Raw genomic sequence first — 23516 nt, 5'->3', positions numbered from 1 at the left:
TTCAGAGGGAGAGATTATACCCGTGAGGGAAGCTAGCAATCTGAATACACCGTTCCAGAAGCTAGTCAAATGTTTACATGACCAAAGAACGTGTATAAGAGAGCCCACATCCCCACAGCCTCTCCAGCACAGGTTAGAGTACTCCTTAGAGAATTTAGACATCCTATAAGGGGTGAGGTACCACCTCAAGGATATTTTCTGGTACAGTTCCCAGTGGTTAACGCAGTGAGAAGATTTATATATAGAGTTAACGGCTTGGTACCATTGTTTTAAGGAGTATGTTTTCCCCAATTCTCCCTCCCACTTTAAATAGGGGGAGGATTTAGTAATTATATTTTTGTGCTGAAGAAGGCCATAGAAAAATGAGACTCCCCTTACTGACTTTTGTGTCTTCGTATAGAACTTCCAGATATCATCCCTCATGTAAATTCGGCATGAGGGCAATGAGCGTAAAAAATGTGATATCTGACCATATTTATACAACTCATCGAGTTCTAAACCATATTCAGTTTTCAATACAGTGAACTTTTTGATTTGTTCGCCACATAATAAATCAGAGATAATAGTGATACCTCTGGTTTTCCATCTGTGGAGAACAAGATCAGGTATTGCTTTGGAAAGTAAGTCAATATCTATGGGAACCTCAACCATTCCTCCCTCCCCTTGTTCACAATGTCCAAGTTCTCTCCATGCCCAAAGAGACGTCTGAATCGTCAAGGGTAGATGTCGTATATGAAAAGGTCTCAACCGGTCAAGCCAAAGCAGAGAAAGAAGGTCACCTGTCGGGGACATGGATTGTTCGATGTCTTTCCAGGGGGGAGAGGTCTGTTCATTAAACCAAGTACTGAGTTGGGTAAGAACGACTGCCTTGAAATAGTCTTGTAACTCCACGAAGCCCATGCCACCTACTTTTCTATGTTTTATTAACAACTTTTTAGAGCATCTGGGCTTCTTCTTTTGCCATATGTAGTTGTTCAGGAGGGAATTAAGTAGTTTAAGGTGGGTGGGTTTGATAGGAACTGGTAGTGTACGGAACACATAAAGAACTTGTGGGAGCAATAGCATTTTAAAAGAGGCCAGGCGTCCTGACCACGTTAGTTCTGTTTTAGATATACGTTTGGTTTCGACGGTTAATTTTTGGAGTAGCGAGGTGTAGTTGATATCAGCTAATCTGTTGGGGTCGGCTGTAATCTGCAGGCCCAGGTAAGTTATACTATCTTCCTTCCAGGAATAGGGAAAAGACTTTTGTAAGCTAAGCTTCAACTGCAGCGGAATATCCAAGGGGAGAATGAGAGATTTAGTATCATTAACTTTATAGTAGGAGACACTACTAAATTCATCCAATATATACTGAGCATATTTTAATGAAAGAGATGGGGCTGTGAGAAATAGAATAATATCGTCAGCGAATAGATTAATTTTATGATTTTTGTCTCCGAAGGTAAAACCTTGGATATCTGGGTGGGATCTAATTTTCTGAGCTAGGGGTTCTATTAGTAAGTTGAAAATGGAGGGGGACAGAGGGCAACCCTGTCGTGTACCGTTCGTTATATTAAAAGGGCGTGAAAGAATGCTAGAAGTATATACCCTCGCGGAGGGGGAGGAATATAGGGCTAATATTGCGGATAAGATAGGGCCTTCAAATCCAAATCTGCAAAGGGCAGATCTCATATATCTCCAATGAATCCTGTCGAACGCCTTCTCCGCATCCAAGGAGAGGAGCAGAGAAGGCGTCCGACAGGCCCTCGCATGGCACACGACGTCCACCACCCGTCTCGTCGCATCCGAAGCTTGTCGGCCCAGCGTAAATCCCGCTTGGTCTGGATTTATAAGCGTCGGTAATATGGGGAGTAGTCTCTGGGCCAGCAGTTTAGCATATATTTTTACATCTGTATTTAGAAGTGAGATGGGGCGGAAATTGGCTGGAGTGTCTGGTGTTTTTCCTGGTTTAGGTATCATGACAACATATGCGGCTAGCATTTCCGAGGGAAATGAGGAGGTGGCAGCTGCTTGTGAATAGATTGTTTGTAACGTTGGGGCCAAGAGATCGCCAAATTTTGAGTAGTATTCACTTGGAAGGCCATCAGGGCCAGGGGATTTACCCGTCGGTAATGAGCTAATAATTTTTTGTATTTCTGCCTGTGAGAATGGGGCATTCAATGTGGAAAGTTGTTCCTCAGAGAGTTTAGGAAGTGAAATGCTCTCCAAAAAAGCTTGGATGCCTGCTTCCGTAGGTTGCGTAGTGGAGGGGTCAGATGTAAGGTTATAGAGTGAAGAGTAGTATTGGGCGAAGGAATTGGCAATATCTTTAGGGTTAAATAATTTGCTTTTGTCCGAGGAATTAATTAGGTAGGGGATAGTAGTTCGAGATCGTTGGGCTTTCAAACGCTGGGCTAAGTGTTTACCCGCTCTGTTCCCTGCCGAGTAGTGTGTTAATTTAAGGTAATGGACATATTTATTGTGGTCTTCTAGGAGCAACAGTCTAAGTTCGGAGCGTAGGTTGTTTAATTTATGCGCCTTCGCAGGGGAGGGATCTGTCTTGTTCTGATTGTCTAGCGAGTCAATGTCTTTCAGGAGACTGTCTATTCTGATGGACCTCTGTTTTTTAAGTCTTACACCGGCCTGTAGTAGAATGCCTCGTATAAAAGCCTTGTGTGCACACCATAAAACCATAGGGTCTTCAACAGAACCAGTGTTAGTAACAAAAAATTCTTTTAGACTTTTGGATACTTCTGATACCTGTGTAGGAGATCCGAACACGCCAGCACTCGCTCTCCAAACCCCAGACACATTATGAGCGTTCCCCTCCGCCACCTCTATCGAAACCGGAGCGTGGTCGGACCAAGAGATGCCATGGATGGCGGAGGAGGACACTCCCTGTAATAGGAATCTATCTACAAGAATCATGTCAATTCTGGAATACGAATTGTGTCTGGAGGAGTAAAACGAATAGTCCCTCTCATTAGAGTGCTGGCATCTCCAGACATCGTAGAGCCCCTCCTCCAACAACAAACGTTGCAAGGAAGGAAGAGGTCTACGAGACCTGGTGGTAGTATCCATATGATAATCAACCGTTAAATTAAAGTCCCCACACAATACTAGAGCTCCTTGATGTACTTCGTTGATTTTAACGAGCAGTCTCTTGAGGAATCGTAGCTGGTGTGTGTTGGGAGCATAAAGGTTTACAATAGTATAAGTCTTATTGTTAAGAGAGCCCACCAAAATTATATATCTGCCCTCAGGATCTGTTATTGTGAGGCTACATGAAAAGACAATCGAGTTCCAAATAGCAATCACAACCCCCTTGCGTTTTTGTGAAGCAGATGCGCAAAAAACATGAGAAAAGTTCTTATTGTGGAAAGGCGGTGGATCACTGGCCAGGAAGTGCGATTCCTGTATACAGATAACATCAGCACGTAGTCTCTGCGCTTCCTTCCATACCGATGCGCGCTTTGCTGGGTGATTTAACCCATGGACATTAAAGGAGATTATATTAAGCATCGGTGATAAAAAATAAATGATGAGTAGAATGATCCCCAAATCACCTTTGAAAATAGGCTCCGAATCAGTCGAACTTCACATTCCAAGGTGACCAGGATTGAACACCACAGAGTCCATCCCAAGAGGTTAGGGGGTAGGATCCAGGGATAAAACGAAACATAGAAAAGGGAAAAGAAAAAAACGAAGAAAAAACAGTACAGAGGAGGATAAAGCAAGAGTTCCAAAACTTTGGCGTTAGCCATACAGGTAAAAAAAAACGATCCGACTTGGAATCAGTAGGCAGCAATTCTGCCCGTCGTAAAGTTAGGGGGGAAGAGTGAACGTTCGTACCGTTCCGCACGTATACCGAGAGATTCGTGCGAGCGAATATTTGATGGCAATCAGAATATCCGGGAACCTAGTTGTTGCGATTCAAAGCTTTTTTCTTACGAGCCACTACTTGCCAGGAGTCTTGAGACGGAACCTTCGACAGATGCGCTGGAGTAGCGTCCTCAGGAGAGGGGAGAATGTTCCACAGCTTTAGTAAGTCCAGGCCATCTTCCAAACTGTTGATCGTCGTTGTTTGGCCTTCTCTGGTAATGGATAGTTTGCAAGGAAATCCCCATCTATAAAGAATGTCGTGATTCCGAAGGGCTTTTGTGATAGGCAGAAGTGCCTTCCTCCGTTGCATCGTATGCTGTGAGAGATCTGCAAAAACCTGAAGGTTAGCATAGCGTTCCGGTGGCTGTTTGTTGGTTCGGAAAGCTGAAGTAAATTTTTCCTTAACCTGGAAAAAGTGGACTCTCATCAGCACATCTCTCGGAATATTATCCGGGAGATGCGCAGGCTTCGGAAGACGATGTATTCTGTCGATCGCAAGATCCGATACCGGCAATTCTGGCAAGAAGGCCCCCAACAGCTCCTGAGCATACTGGAGAAGTTGCGCCGGTACGACCAACTCCGGGACGCCTCTTAGCTTGAGATTGTTTCGCCTGGATCTATCTTCTAAATCCGCGATTTTTGCTCTTAGCCAGGCCACCTCCTCCGTTTGATCGTTCTGGGCATCTACTACTGAGTTAATAGCAGTTGCGAATTCGCCCATTTTGTGCTCCACATGGTCGACTCTGATGCCCATAGCATTAATGTCCGACTTAAATCCCCTCATGCAATCCATCATGTCACCATGTAGGGTACTTCGTAGCGAGACCAGCATGTCTCTCAAAGTTGTGTCGGATACCGGTTGGTTAGACGTGGGGAACATGTCTATAGTATCCGATAATTCCCTAGTGTCCTCCATCTGGTCACCCCCACCACTGACCTGCTCCGCACTGGGATTCTCTGACATCCTCGGTTTGGATTTTGCCGGACTGCGGGAGAGTGGAGTAGACATCCCCGGAGAACCATGGGGTGATCCTTTGTGGAGGTCCGGACTCGGGGCCTCCGATCCGGAGCCGCTGGATGCCGAAGGCGAGGCGCCGTCAGCGCCATCTTGGAGTAGGCCTCGAGGGTTCCGCGGGAAGAAATGTGGTAAATTCTTCAGTTGCGGTAAGTTTTTGCGTTTGCGAGTCATCTTGGCGGTATGAGGTGGAGATAAGTCGTCTAATGAAGCCAGTAGGAAACTTCAAAAGTACCCCGGATAGTGAGTATTCCTCTCGGTATTACGGAGCTACCGTCTCATGCGTCCATACAGTCGCGCGGTAGCCACGCCCCCCCTATTGTTTTATTTTTTAATCTAGAGGAGGTTGTTTGGTGTTGGTGCCCCTTGTTATTAATTTGACTTTGTATTTTTAAAATGTACCTGCCTACTCACAAATAAACTGTCCTTTTTGAAGTAAAACACATATATATATATACAAGTATTTCTTCAACCAAAAAAAAACCTTTATTTAGGTGTCAAACAAATAAAGAGGGAGGCAGAGCTGGAGAAGCTGGTCAATTTGGCAAAGCTTTTGGCCCCAGGACAGGCATGAACTAATTTGAAAATGCAAAATTGGTTGCCTGAGGAGTACATATCTCAGGGAGAGCAGTCTGGTCCAGAAGTCCAAGATATCAGGAAGAGCAGATGCCATCTATGTCCCCAGGCTGTGGTCCTACAAGAGGCTCTAGTACGGGCTGGCTTAGCCCTTCCTCCTCTGGGCTGGCCACTCAGCTGTCGGCTAATTGCCAGCTCTCTCCTCTCTCTTCAGTTACCAGCTGTTTCCGATGATGCTCGTCTGGCCTACTTATATATAAGCCTTCCAGCTCATTTTTCCTTTGCCTTTACGTTTTTTCACATCACTAGGAACCATCTCCTGCTGTTGTTTCAAGACTGCTGGCTTCAAACCTGCTTGCAGTTGCTCTCCCTGGATCCCTGACTTCTGGACTGGCTGATTACCCGATCTGGTTTATGAACTTTGGACTGGCTGACTACCCGATCTGGCTATTGGACTCTGGCTTGCTTGACTATGCTTTTTTACCTATTTACCTTTTTATTTTTATTAATAAACAAGTGTGATTTGATTGTACTTCTGTCTCTGTCTGTTTCATGGTTCCTGACAGTACGTGAAGGCCATGAATTCAGAAGATACAGTCAATCCACTTGTTGGTAAAATTTTTTGCAGATTGGATGAGCAGGATCACCGCATGGATCAGTTTGCCTTGGCATTACAAACGCTCCTGAATCACACGGCTCACCTGGAATCCCCCACGTTGGCTGCTCCGGTACAACCTGAGTCACAGGCCATCCTTGCTTCGCCAGTCTCTGTGCAGGCACCCGCCTCAAATATTTCTTCTATAATAGGTATGTCTGGTTCTGCCCCGCTTCCCCAGCGATTTGGGGGTGATCCAGTTCAATGCAGAGGGTTTCTCAATCAGGTTGAGATATACTTCAAAATGCTGTCCCAGGCGTTTCCCACGGACAGAAGCAAAGTAGGTTTCTTGATATCTTTGCTTTCTGAGAGAGCCTTGGCCTGGGCTAACCCTCTATGGGAGACGCAAAAACCTGTTGTCTTGAGTTACCCTCAGTTTGTGGCCTCCTTTAAAAGGGTTTTTGACGTTCCCGCACGCTCCGCTTCTGCTGCCAAGTGCCTCATGTCCATCAAACAGAGTACGAGAACTGTTGCCGACTACGCCATTGAATTCCGTACTCTGGCAGCAGAGGTTGCTTGGAACAATGAGGCCCTCGTGGCTGCTTTTTCTCATGGTCTCTCGGATTCCATCAAGGATGAGATAGCAGCCCGAGCTATACCCACTGAGCTGGAGAGCTTGATCTCGTTTGCCATCCTCATTGACTCCAGACTCAGAGAAAGACTCTCTCTTAAGGAGCGCTTGCGGAAGCCTCCTGTACATTTGCATCCGAGCTTTGTTGTCCCACCCATGCCTCCCTCACCTCCCATGCCTCCTGGTACCGAGTTGGTCAGTGTAGATGAACCCATGCACCTGGGCTTCACCTGTCTCTTTGCAGATGAGAGAGCCTTTAGGAGGAGGGAGAGATTGTGCTTTTATTGTGGCCAGGCAGGTCACTTTTTGAAGTCTTGTCCTACCCATCCAGGGAATGCCCGAACCTTGAGGTCCTGTCATGGACAGACCTTAGGTGGCGTTGTGTCGTCCCCAGTTATCCAAAAGGATAAGCCCCTGGTTTTGGTCACTCTTTCTTGGGCTGAGTCGTCCATCGAGATACAGGCTCTAATCGACTCTGAGGCTGCAGGCCTGTTCATTGATGCTGCATTTGTTTTGCAGCACTCGATTCCACTGCAGCTGTGTGACACTCCACTTGCCATTGAGGCTCTTGATGGGAGACCTTTACAGCCTGCCCATGTGACTCATGAGACGGTTCCGTTGTCCATGACCGTAGGGGCTCTTCACCATGAAATAATCCAATTCCAAGTTATTTCTTCACCCAGATTTCTGCTGGTTATTGGTTATCCTTGGTTACAGAGGCACAACCCCTTTTTTGATTGGCTCCGTGCTGAGGTTCTCTCCTGGTCACCACAATGCAGTGAGACATGCTTCCTAAAGGTATCCAAGGTCCTGTGCACCGCTTTACTCCCCTCCCTGCTGGAGGAGTACCGTGATTTTGGCGATGTCTTTGATAAAGGTCAAGCCGGTAGTTTGCCTCCACACCAGCCTTATGATTGCGCAATTTACCTTCAACCTGGTGCTATACCTCCTCGTGGCCGGGTTTACCCTTTGTTGGTCTTGAAGGATAAAGCCATGGAGGAGTATGTTGCTGATGCACTTTCTCGAGGTTTCATCTGCAAATCCTCGTCTCCTGCTGGTGCTGGTTTCTTCTTTGTGAAAAAGAAGAGCGGTGAACTGAGACCTTGTATAGATTATAGGGGTCTCAATCGTGTCACGATTAAGAATGCCTACCCAATTCCATTGATTACTGAGTTATTTGACCGCCTCAAGGGAGCAACGGTTTTCACAAAGCTTGACCTGAGAGGGGCATACAATCTCATGCGCATTAAGGAGGGCGACGAGTGGAAGACTGCGTTTAATACCAGAACAGGCCATTATGAATACCTGGTAATGCCTTTTGGCCTTTGTAACGCCCCGGCAGTTTTCCAGGAATTTATTGACGATGTCCTTCGAGATTTGTTGCAGTTCTGTGTGGTGGTCTATCTCGATGATATCCTCATATTTTCCAAATCCCTGGAGAGCCACCACACAGATGTCTGTCATGTACTTCAGAAACTGAGAGAGAAGAATCTCTATTGTAAACTGGAGAAGTGCGAGTTCCATCGTGACATTCCTGGGCTATGTCATTTCCACTGCTAGTTTTTCTATGGACCCAGAGAAACTTTCGACAGTGCTACAGTGGCCTCGACCCCTGGTTTTACGTCCTCTGCAGCGTTTCCTGGGCTTTGCCAATTACTTTTGGAAGTTTATTCGTAACTTCTCGTCTCTGGTCAAGCCTCTGACTGATATGACCAGAAAGAACGGTAACCCACAGAGTTGGTCTCCGGAGTCCATTAAGGCCTTTGAGACTCTCAAGGCTGCCTTTGTTTCTGCTCCTGTGTTGGCACATCCTGATCCTACATTGTCTTTAATCCTAGAAGTTGATGCTTCTGAGACTGGAGTTGGCACCCATCTGTCTCAATGTCCTAACTCTGAGGCCGCGTACACGGGGGCGGACTGTTCGCCCAACTTAGTTTGTCAAACAGTTTGACAAACAGTCCGTTCAAAATTAGCATGAACGGACTTGACCACACACGACGAACGAACAGTCAGCTGAAAACTTGCGCGATGACGTGAACGGCATGTACGACGGGACGAGAAATTCGAAGTCCAATACACTGCAATGCAACCTTCGCCGTGTAAATTCTTTCTGAGCATGCGCGAGACTTAGTTTATCGAACAAGCCTACACACTAGCGGACTGTCCGCTCAAACCAAGTTTCAGCGGACAGTCTTACGGAAATTCCGAAAAACTTTGTTCGTCAGACTGTCCGCTGAAACTGTCCGCTGAAGCCCACACACGAGCGGACTGTCCGCTGAAACACTGTTCAGCGGACAAAGTTGGGCGAACAGTCCGCCCGTGTGTACGCGGCCTGAGAGCGCTATGCATCTGTGTGGCTACTTTTCCAAGAAATTGTCACCTGCTGAGTGCAATTATGAGATTGGTGACAGAGAGCTGTTGGCGATCATTTTAGCCTTGAAAGAATGGAGACATCTCCTTGAAGGTACAACTGTGCCCGTTCTTATTCTTACTGACCATAAGAATCTTACATTCTTGTCTGAGGCTAAGCGACTCTCTCCCAGAAGGGCGTGATGGGCTTTTTTCTTACATTGTTTCATTCTTACCAGGTACTAAGAATGTAAGGGCGGATGCCTTGTCACGACTCACGACAATTTTCCTCCACTTCCAAGTCGGAGTCGGTTCCCGGTTCCTATGATTCCTCCTGATCGTATCTTAGCTACGGTTCGCACCAGTCTTACTTCTCCTTTGGGTGACAAAATTCTTGCTGCTCAGGTCCATGCTCCTCCTGATAAACCTTGTGACCGCTGCTTTGTCCCAGAGAGTCTCCGTACTGCAGTGCTCCAGACTTATCATTCTCCCAAGGCAGCTGGCCATCCTGGGAAGAATCAACTCATTTGGGCCATCTCCCAACAATTCTGGTGGCCTAGTCTATGGGTTGATGTTACTGCTTTCGTAGCTGCCTGTCCTGTGTGTGCTCAGAGTAAGACTCCACGACACCTTCCAGTGGGCCTCCTACAACCCATAACCAATGGAGAGAGGCGCTGGACTCACCTGTCTATGGATTTCATTGTGGAATTGACCAACTCCCAAGGCAACACTGTTATCCTTATGGTGGTGGACCGGTTCTCAAAGATGTGTCATTGTATTCCACTTAAGAAGTTGCCCACCTCTAAGGAACTGGCTTCCATTTTTGCTCGGGAGATCTTTTGCTTACATGGGCTACCCAAGGTGTTTGTTTAGGATAGGGGCAGTCAGTTTGTCTCCCGGTTCTGGTGAGCCTTTTGTGCACAGTTGGGAATCCAGCTTGCGTTCTCCTCTGCGTATCACCTGCGGTCTAATGGGGCCGCAGAACGAGCCAATCAGTTCTTGGAGCAATTCCTACGTTGCTATATTTCTGACCATCATAACAACTGGCCTGACCTATTACCTTGGGCAGAGTTTGCTCACAACAGTGCCTTGAATTCTGCCTCCCGTTTGTCTCCATTTATGGTGAATTATGGTTTCCAACCTTCCATGTTGCCTGACTCGTTTGTTCTGCAGAGTAGTCCTGCGTTAGAGGAGCATCTCCGTGGTCTTCGTTCCACTTGGGTACAAGTCCAGGAGGCTTTGCGTCATGCTAATGATAGGTACAGACTCCATGCTGACCGCAGACGCTTGCCAGCGCCTTCCTACCAGGTTGGGGACAGGGTCTGACTGTCATCTCGCAACCTCCGGCTCCGTATTCCCTCGCTGAAGTTTGTACCTCGGTTTATTGGACCTTTCCGTATCCTTCGCAGGATTAACCCAGTAGCTTACGCGTTGGAACTTCCTCCTAGTATGCGCATCTCAAATGTGTTTCATGTCTCCTTATTGAAACCGTTGGTCTGTAACCGATTTACCACCTCTGTGCCACATCCTCACCCTATTCAGGTTGAGAACCATGAGGAGTATGAGGTACAATCCATTGTTGACTCCCGTAGGTTCCGTGGGCGCATACAGTACCTGGTGCATTGGAAGGGGTATGGTCCGGAGGAACGCTCCTGGGTTTCTTCCTCTGATGTACATGCCCCTGTCCTCCTCCGCGAGTTCCATAGACGGTTTCCGTTCAAGCCCGGTGGCCCTCCGAGAGAGAGGGGTCATTGAGGGGGGGGGGGGGTACTGTCAGGGCTGGCTTAGCCCTTCCTCCTCTGGGCTGGTCACTCAGCTGTCGGCTAATTGCCAGCTCTCTTCTCTCTCTTCAGTTACCAGCTGTTTCCGATGATGCTCGTCTGGCCTACTTATATATAAGTAGGTATTCCAGCTCATTTCTCCTTTGTCTTTACGTTTGGTCACATCACTAGGAACCATCTCCTGCTGTTGTTTCAAGACTCCTGGCTTCCAACCTGCTTGCAGTTGCTCTCCCTGGATCCCTGACTTCTGGACTGTCTGATTACCCGATCTGGTTTATGAACTTTGGACTGGCTGACTACCCGATCTGGCTATTGGACTCTGGCTTGCTTGACTATGCTTTTTTCCTATTTACCTTTTTATTTTTATTAATAAACAAATGTGATTTGATCGTACTTATGTCTCTGTCTGTTTCATGGTTCCTGACAGCTACATCTTCTGTCAGACCAGACTGAACCCATGCCATCACTCTCTGGTCTTCCTTGGGCACTTCCCTCCAGGCTTCCTTCCAGGCTGTGGCTTGGCTCCTGTAGTTGTGGCAGGAGGAGGAGGAGGAGACACACAATTTTGTGCTCATGACTGTTGCAAATTGAATGTTACCAAATAGAACAGACTATCATTCTGAGCCCAGCATTTTTCATTCTTGTCCCAATACTTTTTGATCACTACTGTCTATTGATATGTAAACCACTTTGTTAAATCCCAATTTACTGATCAATAATAACATCTAGTTAACATCATTAAATGTACAATAAGAAATATGTTCAACAATACTATACCTGTCTCAAGCTGGGCCCCTCCACATGTTGCTGCCTGGAAGGCCCAGGTTGAACATCGGAAGCCTCAGCTGGGGGTGAAGGAAGCCTTGAAGGAAGACTGTAGAGTGGTGGTCGGGGTTCCCCCTGGTCTGCCAGAAAATGCAGCCTCTCGTAGTACAACATCCTGGGGATATAAATGGCATCTGGATCTCCTGATCTCAGGGAATTCTGGTGCTTCTTGCGCTCCCTGAGATATATACTCCTCAGGGCACCAATTTTGGCCTTCACATAGGTCATGTCTGCCGTGGGGAGGGATCCATCTTGTCTGCAAGACACAACACAAGACAAACCCTAATAATAATGCCACGCTAAACTCTCCTAATCTTGTCCCAACATAGGCCTATATAGAAGCAGTATAGGCTAGTGATGTACCAAGTTAAAAATTGTACCTTCGTTTGCACGATCGGCGCGTCAGCTCCTCACTCTGCTCACAGACCGTACGTTCTACACACGCGTGTTGCGTTTTATATACAGTGCGCATGCCCACCCCTGACGTTCTTTCTAGACAATTCCCCGCCCCTTCTCTTTCGGTGCAGTGGGGAGAGCACATGGCGGAGACACAGCAGGTGCACAATAATAATTCCACTAAGGAGGAGGAGGACGAGGAAAGCCTGGAGCCTGAAACGTCCTGATCCTGGAGGAGAAGATTTAAGGCCTCAAATATGTCTTTTGTTGAGATGTTGGAGATGGTGGACATATTGAAGAGGAACGACTATGATGGGAAGTATGGACCTTACCCAAACCCAAATATCAGAAAGACCAAGATCATGACTAAAGTTGTGAAGAGTAGGGATGAGCCGAACACCCCCCGGTTCGGTTCGCACCAGAACTTTCGAACGGACCCCAAATTCGTACGAACGTTAGAACCCCATTGAAGTCTATGGGACTCGAACGTTCGAAATTAAAAGTGCTAATTTTAACGGCTAATATGCAAGATACTGTCCTAAAAAGGGTTTGGGGACCTGGCTCCTGCCCCAGGGGACATGGGTCAATGCCTAAAATGTTTTTAAAAATGGCCGTTTTGGCGGGAGCACTGATTTTAATGACGATTAAAGTGAAAAAAAAAGTGAAATATTCCTTTAAATATGGTGCCTGGGGGGTGTCTGTAGTATGCCTGTGAAGTGCCACGTGTTTCCCGTGTTTAGAACAGTCCCTGCACAAAATGACATTAAACGGAAATAACACCATTTAAAACTGCTTGCAGTTTTAATGTTATATCTGGTTCCTGCAATATGGTTGAAAATCATTGAGAAAAATGGCATGGGTAGCCCTCCCTGCCCATTACCAGCCTATTTGGGTCTTGTACGCATATTAAGGGGAACCCTGTACCCATATTAAAAAAAGGAAATGCGTGTGGCCCCCAGGCCTGTATTAAGGGGTTAAATTGTGTGTTATATTTAACCATAGGTTCATTTAGATATTTACCCTTTCAGATATGTGGTCAGTAAATGCAAGGATTAAAACACACACATAGAATGTAATAAAAAGTAGATTTACTTAGCTTCGGTTACAGATGTGTTACAGATGATACAATACAAGGATAAAAAATCCATTCAGCTTTCAATCCAGGAAACCCCTGTAGCTTCTTCAGCTTCTGGAGATGACAGTCTTTCAAAGTCCTAGGCACTTGCAGCCCTAGATGAAGTTCAATGGCCTTCTGTATTGTCTGGCAATTTATAGGCTTGAAAGAAGCACGAAAAAGCTGGTTTTATCTGGCACCCACAAAAGACTAGCCACAATGGTCCTAAGACAATGTGGCCATCTGTGAGTGACTGACTATCTGTGAGCTCAGTGAAATCAATGTATGCAGAAATACATACACATATATATATATATATATATATATATATATATATATATATATATATACACATACACATACCGTATATACTCGAGTATAGGCCGACCCGAATATAAGCCGAGGCCCCCAATTTACCCCCAAAAAAACTGGCAAACTTATTGACTCGTGTATAAGCCGAGGCTGAGACATGCCTGTCCATCCCTGTGTGTGTGTCCGTCCCTGTGTGTCCGTCCATCCCTGTGTGTGTGTGTGTCCATCCATCCATCCATCCCTGTGTGTGTGTGTGTCCATCCATCCATCCATCCCTGTGTGTGTGTGTCTCCATCCATCCATCCCTGTGTGTGTGTGTCTCCATCCATCCATCCATCCCTGTGTGTGTGTGTCTCCATCCATCCATCCATCCCTGTGTGTGTGTGTCTCCATCCATCCATCCCTGTGTGTGTGTGTCCATGTGTGTGTGTCCGTGTGTGTGTGTGTGTGTGTGTGTGCGTGTGTGTCCAGCCTACCTGTGTCCCGAGCCTCCGTCCCGTGCCTTGCCTCCTTGCCTCCGTCCCGTGCCGTGCCTTGCCTCCTTGCCTCCGTCCCGTGCCGTGCCTTGCCTCCTTGCCTCCGTCCCGTGTCGTGTCGTGCCTTGCCTCCGTCCCGTCCCGTGCCGTGCCTTGCCTTGCCTCCGTCCCGTGCCTTGCCAGGATCGCCTCGGCGGCCATTCTAAAATTCAAAAGCCCCGCCTCCGCCTCCGCCTGTGATAGGCGGAACACTGAATTTCCCAGCAGCCTGTGTTCCGCCTATCACCGATATCGTCTCATCCTCGTACTACGGACGAGGATGAGACGATGTCCGTGATAGGCGGAACACAGGCTGCTGGGAAATTCAGTGTTCCGCCTATCACAGGCGGAGGCGGAGAAGGAGGCGCGGCTTTCAAATTGTAGTATGTCCGCCGTCTGTCTGCTCGATACGCTGATCGAGCAGTCAGACGGCGATGACTCGAGTATAAGCCGAGGGGGGCACTTTCAGCCTCAAAAAAGAGGCTGAAAATCTCGGCTTATACTCGAGTATATACGGTACATATATATAAGCAATTGCCTTAAAAATATCATATTTAATAACTCATTATCCCAAGTTCTTTGTAAATCAATGATAAATATAGACCCGTACTACATTCAACCCCTTGATTCACAATGAACTCAAGTCATAGACATAATCTACAGACTTACGTATAGGTAAAGCCTCAATAGTAGATGTCGTACATTTACTAATACAGACAAAAATAATCTTCACTATAATAAAAATTCCTAATGCTAATAAAATAAACCATGCAATATACATAACCACTTGTTTCCCCAGTTGACCAAGCCACGCAAATATCCCATCATTAGAGATAGAATGAAGTTTACCAACAGCTTTTCGGGCCTCTGTTAATTCTGACTCAATGTTTTCACTACTATCTGTAATATAGGAGCAACATTCATCCCCAATTAGACCACATACCCCTCCCTTGGCAGCAAGAATAAAATCTAAAGCAGCTCTGTTTTGTAGTACCACCAATCTCATTTGCCTAACCTCTTCTGTAAGAGCATCAATACTATCAAATGTTTTGTTGAACGCATATTCTATGATTTTAGACATTCTCCTCAGCATTTGTACTGTCCGAGCCACTCCATACTGAGGAAGAATAATCATAGCCAATCTATCTCCTTCAGTGACATCCCGCCCCTCGGGTATATCTTGTATTTCTGAGGAACCTATGCTCCTTTTCCAATTCCTTACCCTCCCAGGTGGATTATTAAAAACTATACGGACTTTTGGTACTACATGTCCAATATAGCAGCTCCCTGACCAATTTGGTGGTAGCCATTTATAAGCGTTCAAACCACATATAAAATAGAATTGATAAGGCAATGGAGTACAAGTAGTTTGGTGAATCCAGTACTGCCAAAACATATCTGCTCGTGTTTGATTTTTAGACAGATTTACACAGCTAATAAGGGCACTATCTTTGGCCAAACACACATGTGTATCATTTTTAAATGCAGATCCTCCTATGCGGTACCCATCTACTTCAAAATTAAATACTTCTCCTCTCCCCACCACCTGCACCATAGCGATATTATTCCAATGATCTGTTACTACATAATCACAATTACTATTTCCCAGTTCTATGGAATATGAGTCATTGGTACTAGGTCTTTGTACACACAATACACCAGTGGCTTTACGGGATAACTTTATAGAATATTCCTCTGGGCCAAAATTAGTTGGTATGTTTTTACATGATGGATTAGTCAAACTGTCCATAGCTCTATTCATTATTGCTATTCTCCAAGGATCATCCAAAGGCAACCAGCTAATGTTAACTGGTAGTCCATATAATGGTATGCCTTCAGGTGCAGCGCGGGGTGTTTGTCCACACACCCAACAGTTTGTAACGTTAAAAACATGAGCTGTTGCTTTCAGAGTCTCATGGAAGAAGTTCTTCTGTGCTGTTCCACCAAAAACGAGGCTGGTCATCATCTGAAGCCATAGTAGTGTCCTCATGGCAACGGCAACAATCTGTGGATAGGAACATAAATAGGTTGGTCTTCCTGTTCAATTAAAACTAAAGCTGTGGACCCGGGTCCCCAGGCCACAATTTCTCCCTTCCTTCCTTTAGCTCTTCCCCTCTCAGCTACACTGGGGGCTACCCACACCTTGGTACCTAATTGGGCAGACTACATTTTCCCATGTACCCGTAGACGTTTAGGTATAATTATTATCTGTCCTATTTGTTGTCCTTTTTTCAGACATCCCATTTCTAAAGGTACTAGGGTAACACAATATTCTCCCAGTGCATCTTTTTTCACTTCTGTATCCCACTCACACCACTCAGTCAACTTAGAGTCTGGAATGAACTGCAAATCACATGTGGGATCTAACTGTAAAATGCCAGTAGGTACTGATATATGGGAGTCAGGGCTAGGATTCACTTCCCCCTCACCCCCGCTTACTTCCACATCTTGGAGCATTGTAACTGGTATGGGTTGAGTTACAGGAATTGTTGGACCTTTAGTAGTAGTTAGAGTGACAACCCATTCTCCTGCACTTTCAACACCACTTCCCAACATTCGCTGCATAGGAGTGTTCTGTCCTACTAATCTATTGTTCAGAATGTACACTGCTTCTTGTATCACCTTATCCCACCCCCTGAGTGTGCGTGTAGGTGTTAATTTCCGTATTTGCTCTTTAAGCAAACCATTCATTCTCTCAATTAAACCTGCTGCTTGTGGATGATAGGGAATGTGAAACACCCAGTGTACACCATGTTCCTCCGCCCATTGTTTAACGGCTTGTCCTGTAAAATGTGTGCCATTGTCTGATTGGATTTCTTGAGGCACTCCATAATGCTGTGTCAGCAATTGCATAAGTTTCAAGGTTGTCTTCTGATCCGCATGCTTAGTAGCTGAAACTTGCAAAAGTCCACTATATGTGTCCACAGCTGTGGCACCATATTTCAATCCACCTCTTCCTCCTGGCAAGGGGCCTATGAAGTCTACTTGCCAGACTTGTCCTGGTTGCTGACCTCTGTAAATGTTTCCTGGCATGGGTGTCATTCGCGGCCACTTCTTTGCTTCTTGGCAGAGGGGGCACTGGGCTACAATGTCTTTTGCCTGAGTCTGTGTTAATGGTATGCCTTTGTGTTGCGCCCATTGCCACGTGCTTTGTGCACCTCTGTGTCCGGATTGACTGTGTGCCCATTTTCCTAAGATTTCCAAAATGGTGTCATTCTCTTGGTTAGCAACAGACACTTGTGCAAGTCCATCAACCGTATCATTGTTAAGATCTCCACTATGGGTGTGGACATGTCCGATTTGAATAATTCGATTGTGACCTTCTTGCCACAAAAATTCCCAGATTTGAGGCCCACCCCACAGTTCTTTTCCATTTACTTGCCAGTTTTCTTGTTTCCATGCTCTTAGCCAAGTAGTTAGTCCTTTAAATACTGCCCAACTATCTGTATAGATGATCAAATTCCCTGGTATATCTTGCACCACCATATACACAGCTTGGAGCTCAGCATATTGACTCGATCCACCCTGACCACTTTGGTGAATCACTGTTTCAGTACCTGGCTGGAAAGCTGCTGCAGTCCATACTCTACCCTGAGGGGTGATTTTGGCCGATCCATCTGTAAACCAAGCATTTTGTTTGTCTTCATCTGACAGCTCAATAAAAAGAGGTGCTTCCTTGAAAAGCGATTCTCCCACTTGCATTGGAGGCAACTCAGGAACTTTTGATTCAAAGTCCACATGTCCAGCCAGTTGTTGTGATATCTGACTGGGATCCTGAGATGAAATGTTAGCCCTTTCACTTAAGTACCATTTCCATTTCTGTAGCGTCTGCTTTTGTGCCACACTTGTATGAGCCTGGAAACCTTCTCGTCTCACCCACCCAGAAATGGGTAAGTCAGTCCTCACTGTCACAAACTGCTGCTTTGTTGTTACTTCCACCTGTTGTAATGCAGTGTAGGCAGCCAGCAACTGCTTCTCCAAGGGACTGTACTTTCTCTGTGCAGCGGTGAACTGTTTGGACCAGAATCCCAATGGTATCTTCCGATCCCTTGGATTTTGGCCTTTCTGCCACAGACCCCACGACATCCCATGTTCAGTTGCAGTCACATCTAAAATGAAAGGCTGATCTGGTTTCAAGGGGCCTAAAGAGTGCTGTGTCCTTACAGTCTCTTTAGCAGTGTCTAGTGCCAACTGCTGATCTGGTCCCCATAAAAATACAGTCTTTTTCCGGGTAACATTATAAATTGGCCTGAGAATCAGACCCAAGTGAGGAATGAAAGGTCTCCAAAAACCCAGTAAACCGAGTAAACTTTGAGCCTCTTTCACATTTTTGGGAGGCTTCAATGCTGCAATAGAGTCTAATACAGGTTGTGGAATAGTCTTGATGGGCCCAGACCAAATCATTCCTAAAAATTTGACACTTGTAGCTGGTCCTTGGATCTTTGTAGGGTTAATAGCCCATCCTCTTTTCTGTATATGGGCCTGCACTGTAGTCAAGTCTTGTCTTACTTGTTCTTCTGTACTACCAGAGAGCATGATATCATCAATGTAATGATACAGGTTACAGTCCAGTTACAGTCCAGTTTTGGTAACATATCCAGATCTCTGGCTACCATACCATGGCAAATTGTTGGACTATGCAAATAGCCCTGAGGGACAACATTGGCTGTATACTGTTTTCCATCCCAAGAAAAAGCAAATTGATCTTGTGATTCCTCATCAATAGAAATGGAGAAAAATGCATTTGCTAAATCCAGTATACAGCATGCCATTCTCCAGCAGTTTGAGAAATAGTCTCTACAAGTGACACCATATCTGGGACAGCTGCTGCAAGGGGTGGAGCCACTTTGTTTAACGCTCGATAGTCTATTGTCATCCTATAAGTTCCATCTGGTTTCCTTACAGGAAAAATAGGCGAGTTAAAGGGGCTCACCGCAGGCCTGAATACTCCTACATCCAGCAAGGCCTTTATTGTGTCAGTCACTTCTTGGTGTCCTCCAGGTATGCGGTACTGCTTGAGATTAACAGGGTCTTTGGGCGGAGGGATGTACACTGGCGTCCACTTTGCATGTCCCCTGATGATAGGTTTTACTGCAGACACAAAGAAAGAACGCAGTTACCAAATGAAAACACACCTGCATCAGTTTGGATTGTCTGACCCCTCAAGATATCCATCCCCAGTATGTTATCAGGTAGCTCAGATATTAAAACTTGTGCCTTAAATATGGGGCCTTTTCCAATTTGCAATCTGCAGTATACCTTGTGCGCCCATGTGTGTTGTCCTCCCAGCCCTTCAACTGCCACTACCCCTGTGGTCTGATGTTTTTGACTTTTGATGCTGTGAAACAAAGTCACTTCAGCTCCTGTGTCTAACAATGCAGTAACCCTTTGTGGTCTATGTTGTCCTTGCCAATATATTGCCACTGATACATATGGGCGGTGATCCCCTGATTTCAGCATGTTAACTTGAACCAGTGGCACAGAGGATCCGCCCTCCTGTCATTCCAGAGGAGTGGGCACTTCCCATCCTCTGCTCCCAAATTTCTTTTTGTGTTTCATTAATTCTTCTGCTGCCGCCCCATAAGGGTTTGACTTTCTCTCCACAGGAGGGGCAGAAGGAAACACAGGCAAATCCTCTACATCACTGGTTGCCACCTTCTTAGGCAAGCTAGATTTTAATTTCCCTTTTGATTTTAATTCTTTCCATCGTTTTAAAAGAGAACCTGTTTGTATGCCATCAATCTCTGATATTGGTACACCGCTCTGCAAAAGATCTAAAAATAATTCTCTTCGTGTAATCTTCAACCTCTCTACAGGATCTTTCTCTTCCACACTCCTTTGTTTAACCCTGTCTCCAACTCTCTCCAATTCTCCTAATTGTCCCAGTAAAGCCGCTGCCTCGTGAACTTTTTCTTTCTTTGCATCAATAGCACTCAACATTGTAAACAATAGAGCCTTTAAATGGGACGGGGCGTTAGCAAGCAATTTATTTCTCATGTGTGCCGTGAACAAAGCCATATCAGGTCCTGTCCAATTATCATGCACAGTAGGAGTTTCTATTAGAGGGTCTGCAATCAATCCACTTACACACCCATATTCTCGCAGCCTGTGAATTCCTTCCCCTATTGTACGCCAAGGAGTTAAATCCATAAGTTCTGTAGGAGTGTCATGAACTTGGACTATAGAATCTCTTATCAGATGCAAAAGGGAGAAAACGACCATCGTGTCCCTCGCTCTCCTCAGGTAAAGTCTTACCCTGGGGTCTTTGGCCATGCTGCCTAACCCCACTGCCTCTCTATTAGACAAAAGTATTCCATCTCCTCCCAGGTCCCACACACGCAAAACCCATGACAATAAGCATTCATTGGGTCTCTGGGCAAATTTCTGTCCTAGCTCCGTAAGCTCCCCTGCTGTGTAAGACCTCGTCTCTTCTGTATATTGCTGTTCAGCTGCCTGTGCTGGGCGGGATGTATCTTCAGATGAAAGAACATTACTACAGCTTGAACTGGCTCGTTCAGTCACTTCTCTCCTTTGTCTCGTCATAACAATAGGACGAGCCTTGCCTGCTTCTAACTGACCAATTTCTATCTCTTCATCTGTGTCTGAACCTGACCAATATGTTAATTCCTCCCAATCTCCCCTGGTAACCAGGGTACGTACTTTCACTGCAGCATTGTTTCCTGGTAATCTCCTCCTACCGTTCTTTTTACGCTGCTTATTTACAGTCCTCACTACATACTCTGAAAACTGTGTTTCCATTTCTTCCTTGTGTTTTTCAGAAGATCTAAAACATTCCTTTAGGATTTGAAGTTGATCTGTTACTGCCTGCAGCTCCACATCAACAGCTTCTCTCCTTTTTGTCTCATCTATGAGCGCTTGCAAAAATATCCATCCTAATAAAGATGCAGCTTTCTGGTCTGATTTTGAATATCGAGACAAATCAAGGTTCAGGAGACAATGGTGGGGGTCTTCCACTTTAAATGCATCCTGATACTTGATCAATTCACGAGCCAAAGTAGACCAGCGTCTAGAATCTGCCCACTCTGGGATGGGGCTCTTTCGACTGTGTCCCCCCTTCGCTCTTTTTATCCAGTTAAACATCCTCCCTCTTCACTACGTGTACACTACGTGCTAAACCACTATAATGCCACCAAAGCAAAGCTAACAACAAACCTGCTATCACAGTGCACACTAATAATACAGTTTCCCAATTGTCAAAAAACATTACAATTCATAACAGTATTACTAAGCTCAATCACTGCACTTCAAACCAGCACTGAAAGGGTTAAATATCCTGCTCACAGCGCCATTATGTATTAAGGGGTTAAATTGTGTGTTATATTTAACCATAGGTTTATTTAGATATTTACCTTTTCAGATATGTGGTCAGTAAATGCAAGGATTAAAACACACACATAGAATGTAATAAAAAGTAGATTTACTTAGCTTCGGTTACAGATGTGTTACAGATGATACAATACAAGGATAAAAAATTCATTCAGCTTTCAATCCAGGAAACCCCTGTAGCTTCTTCAGCTTCTGGAGACGACAGTCTTTCAAAGTCCTAGGCCAGTGATGGCGAACCTTGGCACCCCAGATGTTTTGGAACTACATTTCCCATGATGCTCAACTTCACTGGAGAGTGCATGAGCATCATGGGAAATGTAGTTCCAAAACATCTGGGGGGCCAAGGTTCGCCATCACTGTCCTAGGCACTTGCAGCCCTAGATGAAGTTCAATGGCCTTCTGTATTGTCTGGCAATTTATAGGCTTGAAAGAAGCGCGAAAAAGCTGGTTTTATCTGGCACCCATAAGACAATGTGGCCATCTGTGAGTGACTGACTATCTGTGAGCTCAGTGAAATCAATGTATGTAGAAATACATACACACATATATATATATATATATATATATATATATATATATATATATATATATATACATACACATACATATATATAAGCAATTGCCTTAAAAATATCATATTTAATAACTCATTATCCCAAGTTCTTTGTAAATCAATGATAAATATAGACCCGTACTACAAGGCCCTATATACTCAGAACAGCAGTATACAGGCGGTGCAAACAAGACAGGGACTGTGTAGGTTTGTTGTGTTAAGTTGAATCTGTTTGTAATTTTCAACTGGTACATTTTTAAAGTGTAGCTCCAGTCAAAAAAAATATTTTTAAGCTTTTTGGAAAACATAGGGAAGGGTTATCACCCCTGTATAATTTGTTTTGTCGTCCATCTTTTTTCATCTCACTTGCTGTTGTCTCCTTCCGTTTTCAAGTAGGAGATGTTTGTAAATTGGATGTTTGAAAGTAGGGGCCTGCCCTATATGCTCTGCAGAAATGGCGGAACAAGGTGTTGGTTTTGCCACAACATTGTAAACCCTCAAAGTGACTCTTGGTGGGCGCTGGAGCGCCCTGCTGTGAACGATTATATCAAGAATTGTAATTACATGCCATTGTTGAACAGTGGTAGAAAAATTGACCTTTGGTGGTTGTGGTGCTGGTGCCACAACACTATAAGTCCTCACCGTTACTCTGGGTGGGCACAGGAAGGGGCCCTCCTGTGAAATATTATATCAAGAATTGTAATTACATGTCCCTGTTAAACAGGGGCAGAAAAATTTGGCCTTAGGCACTGCTGCTGGTGCCACCACACTGCAACATCTGCCATATACTCTAGTTTTATTGCAGGAATTAGCCCTGCTGCAAAGCATTGCATCAAAAATTGTACTTAAACGCCCCTGTTAAACAGGGGCAGAAAAATTTGGCCTTAGGCACTGCTGCTGGTGCCACCACACTGCAACCTCTTCCATATACTCTAGTTTTATTGCAGGAATTAGCCCTGCTGCAAAGCATTGCATCAAAAATTGTACTTAAACGCCCCTGTTAAACAGGGGCAGAAAAATTGGGCCTTAGGCACTGGTGCTGGTGCCACCACACTGCAACCTCTGTCATATACTCTAGTTTTAATGCAGGAATTAGCCCTGCTGCAAAGCATTGCATCAAAAATTGTAATTAAACGCCCCTGTTAAACAGGGGCAGAAAAATTGGGCCTTAGGCACTGGTGCTGGTGCCACCACACTGCAACCTCTCCCATATACTCTTGTTTGATTGCAGGAATTAGCCCTGCTGCAAAGCATTGCATCAAAAATTGTACTTAAACGCCCCTGTTAAACAGGGGCAGAAAAATTGGGCTGATGGCATCAACCAGAACCAGAAATGTTCTTCCAACATATCAGCAGAGGAGGAAGAGGATAGACAATCAACATAACAGGACAGTCACTCAGCATCAGCATAGGCAGTCTTGAAGGGATGTGATATTTAAAAAAAAAATATTCTGTTACATCAGCTTCAGGTGCTTGGTAGCTGTGGGTAATCCAAGACTGATTCATCTTGATGAAAGTCAGTCGATCAACTGATTCGGTGGACAGGCGCACCCTGTGATCGGTAACAAAGCCACCAGCAGCTCTGAAGGTGTGTTCCGAAAGAACGCTGGATGCAGGACAGGCCAGTAGCTCAATTGCATACTGTG

The 23516-nt window shown here is 45.3% G+C and overlaps 2 protein-coding genes across 11 annotated transcripts in view; one reads left to right on the top strand and one right to left on the bottom strand.

Moving 5' to 3' along the window:
- SEMA6B (semaphorin 6B) overlaps window positions 1-23516 on the top strand; it is a 1482347-nt gene that overhangs the window by 1409907 nt on the left and 48924 nt on the right. The gene's annotated exons all lie outside the window — the stretch shown is intronic.
- Window positions 14471-19080, bottom strand: LOC143974412 (endogenous retrovirus group 3 member 1 Env polyprotein-like). Its single transcript, XM_077475766.1, has 2 exons — window positions 18904-19080; window positions 14471-15975 (listed from the first exon to the last, which is right to left on the bottom strand). The coding sequence occupies exon 2, from the start codon at window positions 15958-15960 to the stop codon at window positions 14599-14601; it is 1362 nt and encodes a 453-aa protein (XP_077331892.1). The 5' UTR covers window positions 15961-15975; window positions 18904-19080; the 3' UTR covers window positions 14471-14598.

Source organism: Lithobates pipiens, unplaced genomic scaffold, assembly GCF_037356315.1.
Source record: "Lithobates pipiens isolate NorthernLeopardFrog02 unplaced genomic scaffold, aLitPip1_a1.2 Scaffold_13, whole genome shotgun sequence".
NCBI lineage: Eukaryota > Metazoa > Chordata > Amphibia > Anura > Ranidae > Lithobates > Lithobates pipiens.
Note: the sequence above shows the minus strand (reverse complement) of the source record. Positions and strands in the feature narration are given on the sequence as shown.